General features: G+C 37.3%; 1 protein-coding gene across 1 annotated transcript in view; it reads right to left on the minus strand.

The window, feature by feature from the left end:
• Positions 1-18945, minus strand: part of LOC111141169 (sperm flagellar 2) — a 178375-nt gene that overhangs the window by 90163 nt on the left and 69267 nt on the right. The window contains exons 11-14 of the mRNA XM_022493539.1: positions 5252-5471; positions 3609-3763; positions 1801-1876; positions 417-478 (exon numbers count right to left, since the gene is read on the minus strand). Of these exons, the coding sequence (XP_022349247.1) occupies positions 417-478; positions 1801-1876; positions 3609-3763; positions 5252-5471 (513 nt within the window). The remainder of the gene's footprint in view (positions 1-416; positions 479-1800; positions 1877-3608; positions 3764-5251; positions 5472-18945) is intronic.

An 18945-nucleotide genomic window follows, 5' to 3' on the forward strand; every position in this document is an offset into this window, starting at 1 on the left:
GAGAGAGAGCACGCACGCACAAGTAGGGGGGAGCAGCAGGCAGAGGGAGAAGCAGGCCTCCCTCTGAGCAGGGAGCCTGATGTGGGGCTTGATCCCAGGACCCTGGGATCATGACCTGAGCCGAAGGCAGACACTTAACGACTGAGCCACCCAGGCGCCCCAAGACTAAATTTTTTTAAAAAGCACACATATACCTTCTTACCTGGCAAAACTGAATAGCAATTTCCACCACTTTAGAGATAAAGAATATAAAGAAAATTAAGTAAATTAGATTTAGCTAATATTTTACCATCATATTTACTTTAAATGAAAGAGGAGCACATTGCTATTTCGTTCCATTTGAAGATATAGCAAAAAACTATGAATCACGACATATTTCAATATACTAGTAGCCAAAATTAGAATATCGTACTTACTTCAGAGAAACTATCACTTGATTTGACTTCTTCAACTTTTGTAGTTTTATTTGTCTCAGTACCTAGCAACAAAAAAGTGGTAAGAACAAACTCCAGTATTTATTTCCAACAACCATCTTAGTATTTGATCATCTATGGTTTTGGACAGACGGGTTATTGGATCCAGCCACGCCTGAGATGCTCAGAGGAAAGATCATCACAGCATGGCTTCACCTTCCTTCCAAGATATTAAAATCCTGCCATTATGTGGCTTGGAGTTTTTTACTTCCTGCCTTCCATTATGGCTCACCCGTAATAATACCATTAGAAGTACTTAAATACAGCTTAAATTTTCTTTTCAGAAAACCAGCCAAGTTTCTCAAGAAAATTTGTTAAAATGTTAATTCATTAATTTTTATTTTCCTAAATTATCAATTTCTAGGTAATAAACATGTGTAAACGTAGAAAATTCTAGAAGTCAGAAGGGTTTTTAGTTAAAATCTATAGAAAAAAATGTTTTCAGAGTCCGTTTATAATTAACTGGACTTTTGTAACAAAATATGTCATATAATACTTAGAATGGTTTTAAAGTCAATTCAAATTACCTTGTATGATACACATTACTGAAATAAGGGACAGATTATGCCCTTTTAAAAGATGGAAACCACAGCCTCTCTAGACCAGAATGTTCACCACACCATTCAGGGGTGATGATGATAATCACTTTGGCTCAGGGGGATCTAAAATTCACGCTAGAAAATGAGGAAATTGTTAAATATGTCAAGAAAAGAAATTTAAGACTTAACATTGTTTCCTTCAATGTTTCTAAAAAGCATCTAAAAGACTAGAACCCAGATCCTAAGTGAGATAACTTTTCATTAGGTTTGGAGGAATGATTCTATTTATATGCCCTGCCCAAGGTTGGAAATAAACTTAACTTTATCTAGGGAACCACTCTTCAGGTGGGTGCAAGAGACCAGACCTTGCAGCCTCCCTCAACACAGGGAACAGAGCAGCAGCAGCTCGCAGGGATCCTGAGCAGTGCCACTCACCTAGATCTGCACAGGCGAGAAGAAACAATATAATTCTGTCTCCCTGCAAAGCCAGGAAGAGGGAGGATTTCTCCTGACTGTTCTCATAAGCACAACAAAACAGAGCAACTACTTGAAAGGGTATAGAAAGATTCCATCATAATACTCATCTCTTACCTGTAGTTGTAGACAAAGGTTAGGGGCTTATGTGTGTATCTTGCCCTGTCTGTTAAATGACCAGGTAGACAGCTATGCAAAACTCCCCTTTCTTTCCCTGAAAGCAAGTTTGTGTTCACATAACGTGTGCACTTATTATTTATCTGTCTGCCTACCTAATGTAAATAATGGATGATTTGTTTTGGTATTTCACTTACTAAGTATAGTTTTATCTTCCATTTCTGGCAATGTGTTTTCTGAAACTGGATAAGGTGAAGATATATTCTGTAGATCCTTTGGGGAGAAAACACACACACACATACACACACACACACACACACAGAGAAAGAGAAATTGTAACATTGTTACATTTTAATAATATTTAACATTTTATTTCTATAAGTAAGGTTTATACTATCTTTCTATAATATTGGTGTTAAGAAGAACTGAATGATTTCTGAAAACAATTAAAATTTGATGACTAAAAAATAAATAAATAAATTTTGAGTACTATTCTTACAGAAATAGTAACCTATGGTGTACTCTTTCAAATGATCTTCAATTCTATATAAAATACAGCAACTGCTGTTTTGAAAATATAGTGAAACCTGAGAAAGAGGTAACATTTATGGAAAACCGTTTTAGAAAGAATAGTCTTAGCGGTGTCAGTCATAGCTACAAGGGAAAAAAGAAAACCCATGTACATTGTTTATCATCCAATTGATTAAAATACAGAATAAGAGGCAGTCCACACTTCTCCCAATTTTTTTTTTATATTTTTATTTATTTATTTGAAAAGGGGAGAGATAGAAATAGAGAGCACACACAAGCAGGGGGAGCAGCAGAGGGAGAGGAGAAGCAGGCTTTCCACTGAGCAGGGAGCCTGATGCAGGGCTCTATCCCAGGACCCTGGGATCATGACCTGAGAGGAAGGCAGATGCTTAACCGACTGAGTGACTGAGCCACCCAGGCGCCCCTTCTGCCAGTTATTTTCATAATTCGTAGTTAAATAGCATTTATCTTATAGCCCATGAAAATGATGCAGGTTAAATTCTCTGCTAATTTGTTCAATTGCAGAGACAACATATGGCAGGGAAAAAGAATACTGGATTTAGAATCTGGGTTTCCACTCACAGCACTCATCAACAAGCCTTCTGACCACAAGTAAACCAGTTCATACTTAGGCCCTCCACTGTCTCCCCTTTAAATTGAGGGTGCTGGACCACATTTTGAGTCTGAAGGTGGAGCCACATTTTTATATTTTTCTGCCTTAGAATCTTCATGCAATGTAGCAAGATGTGATATTGATGGGAATGTGATACAGATAAACCACAAGGAAGACCTCCCCCTTCTCCACCATCCCTCCAATTGAGATCTACTTGCAGATTGAATTCAGCCAGCCAACTATTCTTTATATGGTCCCTGGACATCCCTCTGTGGAAAAGCACTGTGAGCCAGGGGACCAAGCCTGGCATCCCCCTCTGCCCCTTCTCTGCTCTGCTCCAATATCTGCCTCAGCTACCGCCCAAAGCTGGCACTGGTCTTTAACTATGCAATGGATACTCTGCTGTTGGCCACTGCCAGGGGCTCAGTGATGAAATATCACTCCAGGAGCTGATGACTTGGTGAACTGCCCTCCTCTAGCACTCATACCCCACCCTCCTCCAATCCCTTGCAATTCAGCTCCTTCATCCCCTTATTAGTCTTACCAGCCTGTGGCTCTTTCTTCAGGAGACAGTCTCCAGCTGATGGTAATGGGGCATGAAGTGGGCCAACCACCCTGCATGACCTATCGGGCAAACTGGGGTGTATTATGGGGGTGTCAGGGAGAAATTTTCTCTCATTATATAAATACCCACATAATAACCTTGATTTTGTCTCTTGATCCATAAAATCTAAAGTAGTTTCTCTCTGGGCCTTTACAGAAAACTTCGCCAACCTTAGGTCTAGAAGATCTCTTAGATTCCATCCAGCTTCAAATCTCTAAAATATGAGGAGCAGAAAAGAAAACTAAATTCACACTTGCCTGGATTTCTTTGCTCTTCTCTTGCAGAACTGGTAAAGTCTTTTCTTCAGCTTCTTTCTCAGTTGGCAGAGCCTCACTAATCTTTTCCTTGTCATGAAATGCTTTGATAGCTTCTTGGACAAGAGTGTCGATAGAAAGTATCTGAATAGGAAAGTCTAAAGTGCAAAAGACAATTTTATTAATATCTTTTCATTTAGGAAATTGACATAACTATCCTTCTGTGCTGGCTTCATCCAATAACACCGTCTCTTGGGTCTCCTACAACTGTCTTTTGGATCAAGCCACTTCTTTTTTATTGTGGTAAAATTCATATAATGTGAATCTAACCATTTTAACCACTGTAAATCATACAACTCAGTGGTATTTAGGTCATCCATGTTGTCCAACCATCACCATTATCTTGTTCTAAAAAATTTTCATCACTCAAAGAGAAAGCCCTGTACCCATTAAGCAGTTACTCCTTATCTCTCTATCCCTGTCCCTGCAACCACTAAGTTGTCATCTGTCTCTACGGATTTGCTTATTCTGGACATTTCATATAAATGGAAACATAAAATATATAACCTTTCATGTCTCATTTCTTTCAGCATCATGTTTTCAAGGTTCATCCACATTGCAGCTCATAGCAGTACCTCACTCCTTTTTAATGACTGAGTAATATCTCACTGCATAGATTAATACCACTCTTATTATCCATTCATCAGGTGACAGGCATTTGGATTAGCCCCCCCCCCATCTTTTGGCTATTATTAATAGTGCTGCTATGAATATTCCTGCACAAGATTTATTTTGAACACCTGTTTTCACACCTTTGAAGGTATATATCCCATAGTGGAATTGTTGGGGCCATATGGTAATTCTTTTTTTTTAATTTACTGAGGAACCACCAAATTGCTTTCCATGGTGGCAACACCGTTTTACATTCCCACAAGCAATGTATGAGGAGGGTTCCAATCAACATTTTCTCACCAACACTTGCTATTTTCCTTTTGTTTTTTAATTATACCCATCTTAGTGGGTGTGAACAGGTATCTCATTGTCTTTGTCAAGCTGCTTTTCAAGGAGGTCCTTTTAATATCTCAAGAATGATCTATTCTTGTCTGCCTTGAAATAGTTTAAGATGGTCTTAATAGTCTCTGCAAATTATGAGTTTTCCAGTGAAAACAGTAAAAAATAAGTATAACTGAGTAAAAAGTAATTAAACAGATGGAAACCTGGCCTTCTAACTGAATGAGCTTCAAAAGAAAAAGCCACAGCTTCATTAAAAAGACAGAACTCAATGAATGTGAAGAATTAATACACTTATAATTTGAAGTGGATTTCTTTTATATTTGTTATAAATTATTAATTTCCCCCTTCATTGGTAGGTAAATAAAATCTATAAGAAAAAGTTTCTAACTTATTATTTCTTAATACTATTCACACCAATATATAACATATCCATATACCCAGGTTTGCTTGGGATAGCACTAGTTTATGACTCTACAATCCTAAAAGTGTCTGTCTTGGACAAAATTTTTGATGACAGAGTTTCCAATATATCAGCAGGTTCTTATGTATATTGTCTACATACATAGACATTTGAAGCTACAGTCAATGCAAATAGAAACCAATAAGTGAAAAAAAAAAAAAAGAAATTCTACCTTTTTGTAGAGCCTTTAGAGCAGTGGTTTTTCCACTAAATGTTTTCCCCAGTAAGCACCCTTTAATAGCAAATGAAGGTAATTCTGGTACTGTTGATTTGACTTGAGGAGGATGAGATTTTTCAACTAATCTGTGAATCACATGACCCAATATGTTATTGTTGGAGGGTGGTATATTATCAACCATTTCTTCTGGTAAGGCCCACTCTCCAATCATGTTCTGCAAAATAACAATAAAAAAAAAAAAACAATATTCTTAAAAGTGGAATTTAGACATAAAAATTTTAATATTTAAAATAAATTCAAATTATAGCAAACAAAAGTAATATTTTAATTATGTTACATAAATAGAAATAACATAAATAATATGCAAAAAAAAGCTTTGTATGGAAAAGTGAAAAAGAAAAAACTCAAAAATCCTCAACAGTTTATGAAAGTAAGCATATTGAGTTATTTGAGACATATTGTAACTCAGGTTGAGCATAAAGACACTTAAATTGAAGCTACTCTCAGTAAACAGATAAAAGAGAATAGTCATTTATCTGCCTTCTTATGCAAATACTAAACTTATTTTAAGATATTTTAATATAAGAAAGATAAAAGAAAGTATTCATGCCTGATATGATGCCCTCTAACTCTATTATGCTTGACTCCCAGTTTCTTCCGGTTTCTTGCTGAAATGATCAAATAATTACAGGTTTCCAAAAACTACAAATCATGCTCTTTGCAATAAAACTAGAAATCAATTTTAGAAAGAGATGAGAAATATAAATCCTTAAAAATTAAAAGCATTCTTGTAAAATAGTTCTTGGATTCAAGAAGAAATTAAAAATAAAAATGTGTAATGGAACACTAAAAAATAGATTTATTAAAAATATGGGATGGGATCTAACTGTACTCAGAGGAAAATTCATAGTCCCATAAAATGCCTGATCTAAAATAAAAAATAAGGGAAACAAACTAAAAATTAAAATAGGAACAAATAATTTTAAATAAATAAATGAGGAAGGAACTCATAAAAATGGAAATGTTTAGAGAGCAAAGTTACTTTTTATTGATATATTTCTAGAACTTGTCCAGACTAATCATGATAAAGAAATTGCTACTAGTTCTGAACAAAAGTGAAGAATAGCAAGTATCCATTTTGTAACACACAATGAAAGAAACAAGAGATTTTAAGGATACTTAAATTTTTTAAAAAATTCTATTATATTTAAATTCAGTTAATTAACATATAGTGCATCATTAATTTCAGAGGTAGAGTTCAGTAATTCATCTGTTGCACATAACACCCAGTTTGTTTCCTATAGTTTAGAGTCTCTCATGGTTTGTCTCCTTCTCTGATTCATCTTTTTTCCCCCCTCCCTTCCCATATGATCCTGTTTTGTTTCTTAATTTCCATATATGAGTGAAACCATATAACAATTGTCATTCTCTGATTGACTTATTTCACTTAGCATAATACCCTCTAGTTCCACCCATGTTGTTGCAAATGGCAAGATTTCAATTTTCTGATGGCTGAGTAATATCCCATTTTATATATGTACCGTATCTTCTTTATTCATTCATCTGTTGATGTACATCTGGGCTCTTTCCACAGTTTGGCTATTGTGGACATTGCTACTATAAACATTGGGGTGCATGTGCCCCTTCAGATCACTACATTTGTATCCTTTGGGTGAATACCAGTAGCACAATTGCTGGGAGCTCCATTTCTAACTTCTTGAGGACCCTCCATACTGTTTTCCAGAGTGGCTGTATCAGCTTGCATTCCCAACAACAGTGTAAGAGGGTTCCCCTTTCCCTGCATCCTTGTCAACATTTTTTGTTTCCTGACTTGTTAATTTTAGCCATTCTGACTGGTGTGAAGTGGTATCTTATTGTGGTTTTTTTTTTTAATTTATTTTTTTTTTATCATTTTTTAAATTTATTTTCAGCATAACAGTATTCATTGTTTTTGTACCACACCCAGTGCTCCATGCAGTCCATGCCCTTCCTAATACCCACCACCTGGTTCCCCCAACCTCACACCCCCCACCTCTTCAAACCCTTCAGATTGTCTCTCAGAGTCCATAGTCTCTCATTGTTCACCTCCCCTTCCAATTTCCCCCAACTCCCTTCTCCTAACTCCCCATGTCCTCCATGCTATTTGTTATGCTCCACAAATAAGTGAAACCATATGATATTGTGGTTTTGATTTGTATTTCTCTGATGCCAAGTGATGTGGAGGATTTCTTCATATGTTTGTTGGTCATTTCTATGTCTTCTTTGCAGAAATGTCTGCTCATGTCTTCTGCACATTTCTTGACTGGATTATTTGGTTTTTAGGTGTTGATTTTGATAAGTTCTTTATAGATTTTGGATACTAGCCCTTATCTGATATGTCATTTGCAAATATCTTCTCCCATTCTGTAGGTTGTCTTTTGGTTTTGTCAATTGTTTCCTTTGCTGTGCAAAAGCTTTTGATCTTGAGGAAGTCCCCATAATTCATTTTTGCTTGTTTCCCTTGCCTTTGGAAACTTGTCTAACAAGAAGTTGCTGAGGCTGAGGTCAAAGAGGATGCTGCCTGTGTTCTCCTCTAGGATTTTGATGGATTCCTGTCTCACATGTAGGTCTTTAATCCATTTTGAGTTTATTTTTGTGTATGGTGTAAGAAAATGATCCAGTTTCATTCTTCGGCATGTGGCTGTCCAATTTTCCCAACACCATTTGTTGAAGAGACTGTCTTTTTTCCATTGGGTATTATTTCCAGCTTTGTTGAAGATTAGTTGACCATAGAGTAGAGGAGGAGATATTTTCAAATGATATATCAGTCATATACAGTATATATTTTGCACACACACACACACACACACACACTAGAATATTACTCAGCCAACAAAAAACATGAAATCTTGCCATTTGCAACCACATGGATGGACTAGAGTATATTATGCTAAGTGAAATAAGTCAATCAGAGAAAGATAATTATCATATGGTTTCACTCATATGTGGAATATAAGAAATAGTGCAGAGGATCACAGGGGAAGGGAGGGAAAATTGAACGGGATGAAACCAGAGAGGGAGATAAACCATGAGAGATTCTCAACTACAGGAAACAAACTGAGGGTTGTGAGAGGGGAGGTGGGTGGAATTACTGGGTGACAGGCATTAAGGAGGGCACGTGATAAGCACTGGGTGTTATATGCAACTGATGAATTACTGAACTCTACATCTGAAATTAATGATGTACTATGTGTTGGCGAGTGGAATTTAACTTAAAAAAAGATACAGTAATGAAAAAAATGAGTTTCAGAAAGAAATGTTTGTTCAATGCACAAAAATATAAATTTTATAAACAGAGCTAAGTATAGTAGGAATTCAGTACATAATAAGGTTTATATTTCACAGTAACAGAGAAGTAGATTATTTCATAACTGGCACTGGAATAACTTATGGCCACATATTAAAAAAAATAAAGTTGTATATCCTTATATTTTTTATGAAAATAGATTCTGGAACCAATAAATCATGAAGGCACCAAAATCTGGATTAACATTTATATGTTCCAGGATGGTATTTTTAAGCATGGAAACCAGAAAAAGGCTGATAAATTTGGTTATATGAAAATAAAATATTCTACACATTCCCCCCACATAAACATACCTACATACAATTTAAACATATAGAACAAAAGGAATATGAACATATATACCTTTGACAAAGGGTTAAGAGTCTTAGTTTATAAAAAGCTGCAAGTAATCAGATAAAAAAGAAAAATATCCCAATAGAAAAAAAAGGCACAAAGAATATGAACAGTCAGTACCCAAAATAGAATAAAATGGTCAATGAGTTTTTGAAGCAATGTTAAAATTCACAGAAATAAAGATACCCAAATAAAACAATGATGCATCATATTTTGTCTAACACAAAAAAATTAGTCATACTTCTCATTCAATACTGGTGGGAGAATAATTTAACACATTGATTTATTGTATTTTCTAAAGTGTTCAAAGTTGCTATAACATCACTGTAATAATAATTTAAAAATTTAAAAAAATTAACGACATAAAAACAGATAAGAATCAGGGTTTAGTTTAGATACAAATTACTGAAAACTTTGGTAAGATACTATTTTTTCTGAAGTCACTTAAACGATCTTAACAAATTATCTTTGATACATATATAAAATTTAATAACATAAGTAGGTAACAATTTCATAAATTCCATCCACAATCTACAAAGAGTAGAAATTCTTATCATTTATGATATATTTTAAGATTATTTGAAATTATACTGAACTCTACATCTGAAACTAATGATGTACTAAATGTTGGCTAATTGAACCTAAAAAAAAATTATTTGGAATTAGTACATACAACTTATTTATCTAACTATTCAAATTTCAAAACACTCTAATGTGATGTGTCAGTGGTCCAGAACATTATGAATTCAAGATATATCAGCTTATCAGCTTTTTAAAAAATCGTGTTTGTCTCCTCCAATTCTTATTAAAGATGATCCAATTTTTTTAAAGGATTTTATTTATTTATTTGACATAGATTACAAGTAGACAGAGAGGCAGGCGGTGGGGGGCGGGGAGCAGACTCCCTGCTGAGCAGAGAGCCCAACGTGGGGCTCGATCCCGGACCCTGGGACCATGACCTGAGCTGAAGTTAGAAGCCTTAATCCACTGAGCCACCCAGGCACCCCAAAGTTGATCCATTTCATTAGCACTTTTTAAAAAAATTTTATCACTTGCCCCCAGTCATCTTGTCCCCAACCCCTTTAACTTTGTCTTCTTAGTCCAAATAACTGGGACAGAAAAACATGAGAAATATCTACTGGGGGAGAAAATGAGCTCCCTCAACAACATAGTGCTGTCATGAAAACCAAAGAGAGAACAAAAACAAAAGACAAAGTTCACTATATTTCTTCACAAAACACAAGTCAATTTTTCAACTTCTGCTAATCTGAATTCCCTTATGTCATTATTTTTTTGGAGGAGGAGGAGGAAAGTAGTATCTTTGTTCTGACTACAAGTCAGGATATAAATCTTTACATTTGTATATTTACATTAATATATAGTCTATGTGACATAGCATAAATATTCATATATGCCAGGTCATATATAAATGTATACATGTTTTATATATGCTCTGTCATATATTAATAAATACATGCCCATATTGTTGCATTTAAATTTTTATCAGTATTCTTTCAATATCTATCAATTGTTGGACAAAAAAATGTTCACTCAGAATATAAACTGATAGATTTGATAAGTGCTATAGAAGATTTACCTGGTTTGGTGACAGAATTTCAGATATGACAACATTCTGAGGTAAAGAAATGCTTTTTGAAACAAATAAATAAAAACACCCCAAAGTATTCATAATAGGTTTTCCTTTAAAATTGGTGGAATTAATTACTAAATAAATATAACTGTATCTGATTATTACTTCTGGTCAAATTATCTTTTCTTTGTAAAATTTATTTTGTTTTAGTTTAATGTCTTTGGCTTTTCTAATAATTCTGTGCACAATAATTATGTGCATTGTTCAAAATTACCTAAATACTAAATTGCTTTCCATAATCACTGAATTAGAATATATTCCTTGCTTCCACTTTCATGGAATCACTTATACTTCTAAATCAGACAAGTGATAATTATTTTATGTAATGTGGCCAATCAGAAATGAATCAAATTAAAAAAACAAACCAGAGAAATTATTCTTAAAAAAGAAAAGGCTTTAACACTGCATCAAAACTTATGATGTACTATATGCTGGCCACCTGATCACAATTTAAAAAAAAAGACACCAAAAAATAAAAATAATAAAAGGCTTTAAGTCCAAGTCCAGTTTTAACTGGAAAGTTTCCAATGTTCTAATGATTTTGTGCAGTATAGTCATTTAATCTCTTCTAAAGGAACCATTCTGGGACTGAAATCAAATGACCGGGGTTCCCATAATAGTTCTGCTACTTATTTGTTTTGTACTTTTGTCAATGTCTCCTCTTTGTGTAATAATATTATCTATTTCACGGGGCTGCTGTAAAATTGAATGAAATCCTTGTGTGTGTGTAGCCTATGTGACTGTGCACTTTAAATGCTTAACTATGAAGTTCTCAGGCTGCTGTTGGAGGCACATAACTGTGTCACATAGGAGGGTTACCAACGGGAGAAACCACATTCAGCTTGTACCCCAATCCAAGAGGCATTCATCCTCACAAAGGGATCAGAATAAAGCCCTGTTCCATCACTGAATTAGTGGTAGAATGTGGCCAACACAATGGGATAGAATGTTGACCATGCAGAGAACATTTTCTTTGAATGGTTAGGTTAGGAACATTTTCTCTGAACACTTAGGCTAACCTGTGGAGATAAGGAGATCAAGGATTTGGTGGAACACATTTTGTAGAACCATCTTAAAAATACAGTTGATAAAATTTCTAAATGAAGACCAAGATAAAGGGTAAGTCAAAGTAATCATCTCAGGTTGGAATAAAAACATGGCAGGGAAAAAGAGGTCAGAAGAACTGACAAAAGGAAAATTCAGACCAGAATGAAGTTACTAGTTTAAATACAATGAGCTAAAGAGAACCATTAGTGAAGAGGAACTAGATTTTTCTTTTTTTTTATCAGATCCCTATTTTACATGGTTGGTTATATCTAATTATGTTAATTATATAATAAAATTTTATTAGAGGAAATATCATATAACAAAATGTACCATTTTTATTCCTTCAGGTACTGTTATAAATAGATATCTTACTATTAGTTTCAAGACTCTGATGCCTAGCGTGGACAGTCCTAAGTAAGTATCACTTGGTTCAAACTATTGATTTAACGAGATACTTTTTCTGTGTAGATGTGCTCCCTGATACTAGCACTTGATTAGTGGAAATTGTCATATATATATAATAATTATTTTTCTTTATTTCTTTAAGTAGTAATAATTTTATTGTCCCTGCATAAATACCATCAGTATGCATACTTGAGAAGATACAAAACTCAAGATCCACCAACACCTAGAGGTCCACCTCTCCCTGTGGATTCTTGTCTACCGACACACAGGGACCATGAATTTACAACAGTGTAAACAGCCTCTGCCCTTGGTTGGAAGTCACTACATATTTACCAGCACTGTTCTCATTCATTGATTTACATTGACCTTTTTGGAAACTGAATTCTGAATTCTTGGGACCATAGGATCTACCTATTCTTGCTATCTTCATAAATTACATGGATCTTACCCACTGATTTACAGCCTGGATCCCCACTCACACTCACATGGTTCTCTGTATCATATTTTAGGTAACTCATGATTACACAGACTTCTGATTCTGGTTTTCAATCTGTCATATCCTTTTTGTTTTCTATGTTTTGATGTGTCACTATCCTTCATCCCTCATTATTAACCATGGCTAAAAGCAACATGAGCATTTACACACAGCATCTGCTTGGGAACAGTGTGCTTGGATATAGGCTGATGTGCACACTTCAGGGAAAACCCTGAGATCAGTCATGTGTTCAGTTCAAGTGGTTTGATGATGATGCTGGTGGAGGTACACAGTTTTCTCAATACATTGTTTACTTCTGTGTACATGATTACCTTTGGACTCAAGCAGATGTACCTCTTTCTCATTTCTTGCCACTTCCAAAGATCCAAATTAGGAAGAGAGTTTCCTCATCTACTCTTTTTTTTTTTTTTAAAGATTTTATTTATTTATTTGACAGAGAGAGATCACAAGTAGACGGAGAGGCAGGCAGAGAGAGAGAGAGAGAGAGAGAGGGAAGCAGGCTCCCTGCTGAGCAGAGAGCCCGATGCGGGACTCGATCCCAGGACCCTGAGATCATGACCTGAGCCGAAGGCAGCGGCTTAACCCACTGAGCCACCCAGGCGCCCCCTCATCTACTCTTTTAAAGAAGGGGCAGGCATGGTTCACTTTGATCAACTTGGATAACCAGAATCTGGGCCTTGGGAGATATTATTCAGTCCATAAAATCTGAGTGCCTCTATCTAACACAACATCCAACCAACAAACAAAACACTGGATTATGCCAGTGATGGTTACTAGTGGCATCCTAATGTGGCTTTTGTAGAGTGGCAGTGCTAGTCTGAAAGCGCACATAGTCCAGAATTTGGTCTCATAGATTGTTAGAACTTACCAACATCTGTACAGCCTAATGTGTCCCAGATATTCCCCGTTTGGTAGGCTCTACATTTCTTACAATTCAATTACAGATGCCTTCAAAACAAAAACAAAAACAAAAACAAAAACAAAAACAAAAACAAGACAAATGCCTTTTCTCCTTAGAAAGAGAAAGAAGTTCTTAGGGAACACAACAGTTACAGTGTTTTTGACATCTGCCTGGGTGTTCCTGAAAGGCAATTTTTTAATCTATATAATAAAACCAACAATGAACAAATTGTCTTGCTACAGCATGGCCAAAGGACTTAAGATGGAAGCTTCTAATAAAGTGTTTTTGAGAAACACCACAGGTAGTAACTCCACAAAAGGGGGCTATGAACCTTTCAGAGTACAGCCAATGCACAACCAATGCACTCCATCATACAGATCTTCAAGCTGCCTTAGTCTTGCATCTCCTATGGCTGGCTTTCTCTTGCACACCATTCTACAAGAAGTGAGAAAGTGATGACAGTCTTTGATACCTGAAATACAATTTTGTTCATACCTTACAACTTGGCGGTAACTCACCCCTTCCAGTGTTCCCATAACCACCTGTGTTTATCCACACTTAACATCATGCTCTGGAATACTGGTTTTTGTTTTGTTTTGTTTTGTTTTTTCTCATCTCCACTAAACTGTGAGCACCAGGAGGAAAGGATCTCTATTTTAATCAACTTCATATCTCTAGTACTTAGTGCGGGCACAAAGTAGACAGTCAATACTTATTGACTGAATTAATGAATCAATCAAGCAATCAGCAGCACAGGCTTATGTGAACTGAATAAATGAGTTAATACATGGATATTATATTTTAGTAATTTTGATTAAGTACAAAGATGATTTAGATACAACCCAATTCCAAATCCAGGAACAAGATCAGAAAACATCATCCTCACAGAAATTATTAAGAATCCACATACCATGTATGAAATGAGCTAATCCTGGAAGCATTTCTAGAAGTCATGGCTGTGCAGGATGATTTTGAGGGAAACTCTCCATTAAATCCAGGTATTTTGGTTTTTTGTTTTGTTTTTGTTTTTATTTATTTTTTTAATGGCAGCACACAGCATCCCAGTGAAAATGCAGTAAATTTAAATAACTTTTAACTTAGGGACTTTGTAAGAAGCAAGGCCAGAGATTTCTCAGTGTCCTGGCGAAGAAAAGAGCAGCCTGTGTGAACGGGTAGGTAAGAGCCGCTCTATGGCAAGCTGTTTGTGACCTCGTTAATTTCATATTTTTAACTGCCTATTTTTCTTGGGTTTGTTAAACTAGGTTGACCCTACCGTGTACCTCTGACTGGCAGATAATAAAAAAATAAGCTGCAGGCATTCCAGCTCTCTTTGTGGCAATTGCCTAGGGCTTCCTTACTTTGTTTCCAGGACTTTAATGTGAGTGAGTCCTGTTCTGTTCCTGTTCTGCCTCACTTCCAGCCTGCCGCCTTTGTTTTCATTTTCTAGTCTGGTTCTCACCCAATCTGAGCTTTGATCATTGGAGTATTCAAAGGCCTTGGCTTGAGCCCACCCCTGCCTCTTCCTGTTTTCAGTGACTTCAGGTAAATTATCCTGACCATCTTGGTTCCAGCTCTAAGAACTCAATCCCGGGCACTAGCTCTCCTGGCTGACCTCTGTTCTGGATCTGTCCTGTCTCCTACCAGAGAGCATTCGATATTATGGAAGGACATTTATGACAGCGGCAACATGGAAAGTCACGTGGCCATATTCCAGGTACAGTGCTTGAGAAATCTGTCACTCAGAAAAAAGACATACTCCACAGACATAAATAGGGAAAAACTTGGTAGCTTTCAGAGGCTGTGTTGTCTCCCTTTCCTAAGCTTTCTATCTTCCAACCACCCCAAAATCCTGAGGGAATCTGAAGGAACTGCTGAAATCTGTAAATTAGATTTAAAAATTCCTGACAACCAGCCAGAATTCTCAGGAGAAACAGAGGGGGTAGCTGGTTGCCTTATCTGGTGGGGAGTTCAGTTCATATAACCTGGCCACCCGGTTTCTTGACCACTGCGTGGTGCTTGTTTGATAGCCAGGGTCCAATGGAAAGGATCGATACTGTCTTATACTGTCTTTGTTAAGGAGGAAGAGAAGACATAGCAGCTGGCTGATGTGTAACTGAATTCTGGCCTCTCGTCCAGGAGCTGTTATGAAATGGGCTCTGTGCAGGGGCCCAGATTAAAGGTCTCAGAACGAGTTGAAAAGATGAACTGGCCCCGCTGAGTGAGCTTGGCAGCTTTTCTGAGTCATCTGACCTCCAGTCAGGTCTGAGTATTATCAGCTTCCTGACCATACCTCTGGCCAAACAGTCTGGCCTTCAGGTTCCAGAGAAGCCAGGGAGGTGGGGATGTACACCTCACACTAACATTGGTCAGGGAGGTGCACTTCCAGAGAGAAGGTATGCCCCCACACCCCTCTGTGCTAGAGCACGCAGACTGGGCCACACCATTATCTACCACCAGGAGGTACAAATGTGGCTCATGGTAATGAGGGAAAGGAAGAGGTTAACTCTACTTCCCCTGCCATGCTGAGCTGAAGACTGTTCTGGCCAGAGGCAGAACTGAGTCATCAATGCCTGTCTATCAATCAATCTCATGGTTAACTCCAATTCATCAGCCAATCTGAAGAACTGGTCTTAATCAAATTATGTCTTTTACTCAGAAGTCTGATCATTTCTGTCCCAGCAGTAGCCTTCCCCAGGCTGTCTTGATCTATTATTATGAAAACAGATGTGTTTATTTTATTTTTTTTATTATGTTATGTTAGTCGCCCTACAGTACATCATTAGTTTTTGATGTAGTGTTCCATGAACAGATGTGCTTAATTCTAGCTTTGCACAAAAGAAGACCTAGGATAACAGAGTCCATCTACCTTGTACTTGTTTTTAGAGGGAAATTCAAGTTGGTCATGATCAATTACCTAGCATGTGGTGCTGAACACTGTCAAAGCTTATAGGCCCACACATGGGGGAGTCTGGTACCTCATTCTGCAATCCACTTACTCTAGCTGGTAACAGATCTGGAAATTCAGAATGCTCAGCACTTGCAAACAGTGGCAGTCTTCTTTTCCTAAAACTTTGAGCAACTGATTACTTATGCATTAGGCAGCGAGAATCATGGAGCTGATACTTTGTCTTGTAGGTTTGATTAGCAGGGGTAACTGACACTAAGTCATTCTGAGAGATCCTCTGTCCTAAAAACTTACATTTCAGTGCTGTTGAAATTCAGTGACAAATTGGATGTAAACAATAGGCAAGGGCTTCTACTTACTTAGTATTCTGATTTCAGACATATTCACGGTGACTCACAGAGAGGGATCAGTGAGAGATTAGCTTATTTACCCCAAAATGGCAGGTTCCTACTCCTGGCTCCATTCACTGCTCTGGAAAGCCACCAAGGCCCTTCCAAGGCATTAAACGTGACACACCAGGAATTACAGCAGCTGTGTGTCTAGCCCAATGTTTGTCAAAGCACAATTGCCTGGAGCTAGAACAAATTGAGACTCTAAGTCTTGCATTTCTCCTGGCCCCAAATGCCCTCGGATATATACTGGACTTTATATCAGAGCCCTATCTATGCCAAGGCTGCCAAACAATTCTGGTGGTGGTAGCTGTCCTTATAAAAAATAGTAAATTTCATTCCTTAGTCGCTCAAACCATGTTCTCTTCATTAGGGAGGTGGTAGTCTGCCTCAAGATAATATAATAATATAATAATCTGTAATTATCTATAATACAATAAATCTATAATAATCTCTGTGCTCTTGCGGCTCAAGTAACTTTTCCAGAAGCTTTTACATCTGAATTCACCTATCTGCTGTGATTGCTTAGCCAGGGACACATTTGGCTGGAATTTCTCTAATATCACAAAGTGTGTAGACACTATGATTTGGTCTATCTAGCTTGTCACTGAAAAATTCATGAGAATTTTTCCACACAGAATGCCCTCTCTCATAGCAATGGCTACTGCATTCTATTTTCATGACTTAACTGCTAAGATTGATATCTTAAAGAGGTATGGACCACCCGCCCCCCAAAAAAAAGCTTAGAGGTGACTACCCATTGTATAAAAGACTATGGTAAATCCAGTGTACCAAAGAATATGACTGATACACCCTGGGCATTGGGTAGGAGGAGTGCAATGGAAGGGTCTTCCAGGGGAGAAGGTTTCTAGTTTTCAGCCCAAGACATCTGCCCCACACCAAAATTCAGACTTTCTTAGATCCATTCAATTTTCTTGAGATTAACAACCCCATGTGTTCTGACATGACATGTGTAGCTGACAAGACACAGTTCTAGAGTTCAGATCTTTAAAACCTCTTCTAAAATATTAGGTGGGCAATCTGAGTAACTAACTGAAGATAAGCTGGACTAGATGCATAGAATCTGGCTCCTCTAGTTGGCAAAGTAGGTAGAGGATGAACCAGAAAATCAGTGTTAGAAAGCCCAGGAAGGCCTGAACCATCCTTTGTCTTGCCTGACCCCAGATGAGAGGATCCTAAAAGAGGACTGGCTTCTCCCTAATCTATGTCATCATGAGAAAATAAAAATGGGTGGTGGACATTCACTCTACTTTTAGTCATCTCAGCCATCCCAAACTCTTTTTCCTTTGCTATATCCTTCTCTCCCCTCATTCTGTCTGGGTACCAATCTTTGGCCTTGTAAACCATTTCTTTTTTATTATTTATTTACTTATTTGACAGAGTGAGATCACAAGTAGACAGAGAGGCAGGGAGAGAGAGAGGGAGAGAGCTCCCTGCTGAGCAGAGAGCCCAATGCGGGGCTCAATCCCAGGACACTGAGATCATGACCTGAGCCGAAGGCAGAGGCTTTAACCCACTGAGCCACCCAGGTGCCCTGTAAGCCATTTCTAAATTCTGGTCTAATGCCTTGGACTTGATACCTTAATTCAACTATTCCTACCATGGTTCTCTAATGAGGTTAGGTTGTCACTTATTCTAGTCATTTAAAGTGAAATACCCTTTCCATGACCTAAGGTCTCCTTCCATCCCCTCACCCCATGGACAGAAGTCCCAGACTTCTGTCAAACGTACTCCAGTGCTCTGAAACCTTTGATCCACAGCAGTTAGAAGACAACCTTGTTTCTTGGCAACCACAGGCCAAGGGCAACTATGTCTCTCTTTGAAAACCAATACATTGATGTTCTGTTCTTTAAGTTATTATCACTATGGATGATTTCATGAATCGCACTACTCTAGGGCATACTGGTGACTCCACCAAGACACAGCCACATAATGAAGCTTAGTCTGAAAAATCCAACCAGGTAGCCCTAGTTGATCCACAGCAGTTAGAAGACAACCTTGTTTCTTGGCAACCACAGGCCAAGGGCAACTATGTCTCTCTTTGAAAACCAATACATTGATGTTCTGTTCTTTAAGTTATTATCACTATGGATGATTTCATGAATCGCACTACTCTAGGGCATACTGGTGACTCCACCAAGACACAGCCACATAATGAAGCTTAGTCTGAAAAATCCAACCAGGTAGCCCTAGT

This window comes from Enhydra lutris, unplaced genomic scaffold (assembly GCF_002288905.1).
Source record: "Enhydra lutris kenyoni isolate GAN:26980312 unplaced genomic scaffold, ASM228890v2 scaffoldscaffold5, whole genome shotgun sequence".
Taxonomy (NCBI): Eukaryota; Metazoa; Chordata; class Mammalia; order Carnivora; family Mustelidae; genus Enhydra; species Enhydra lutris.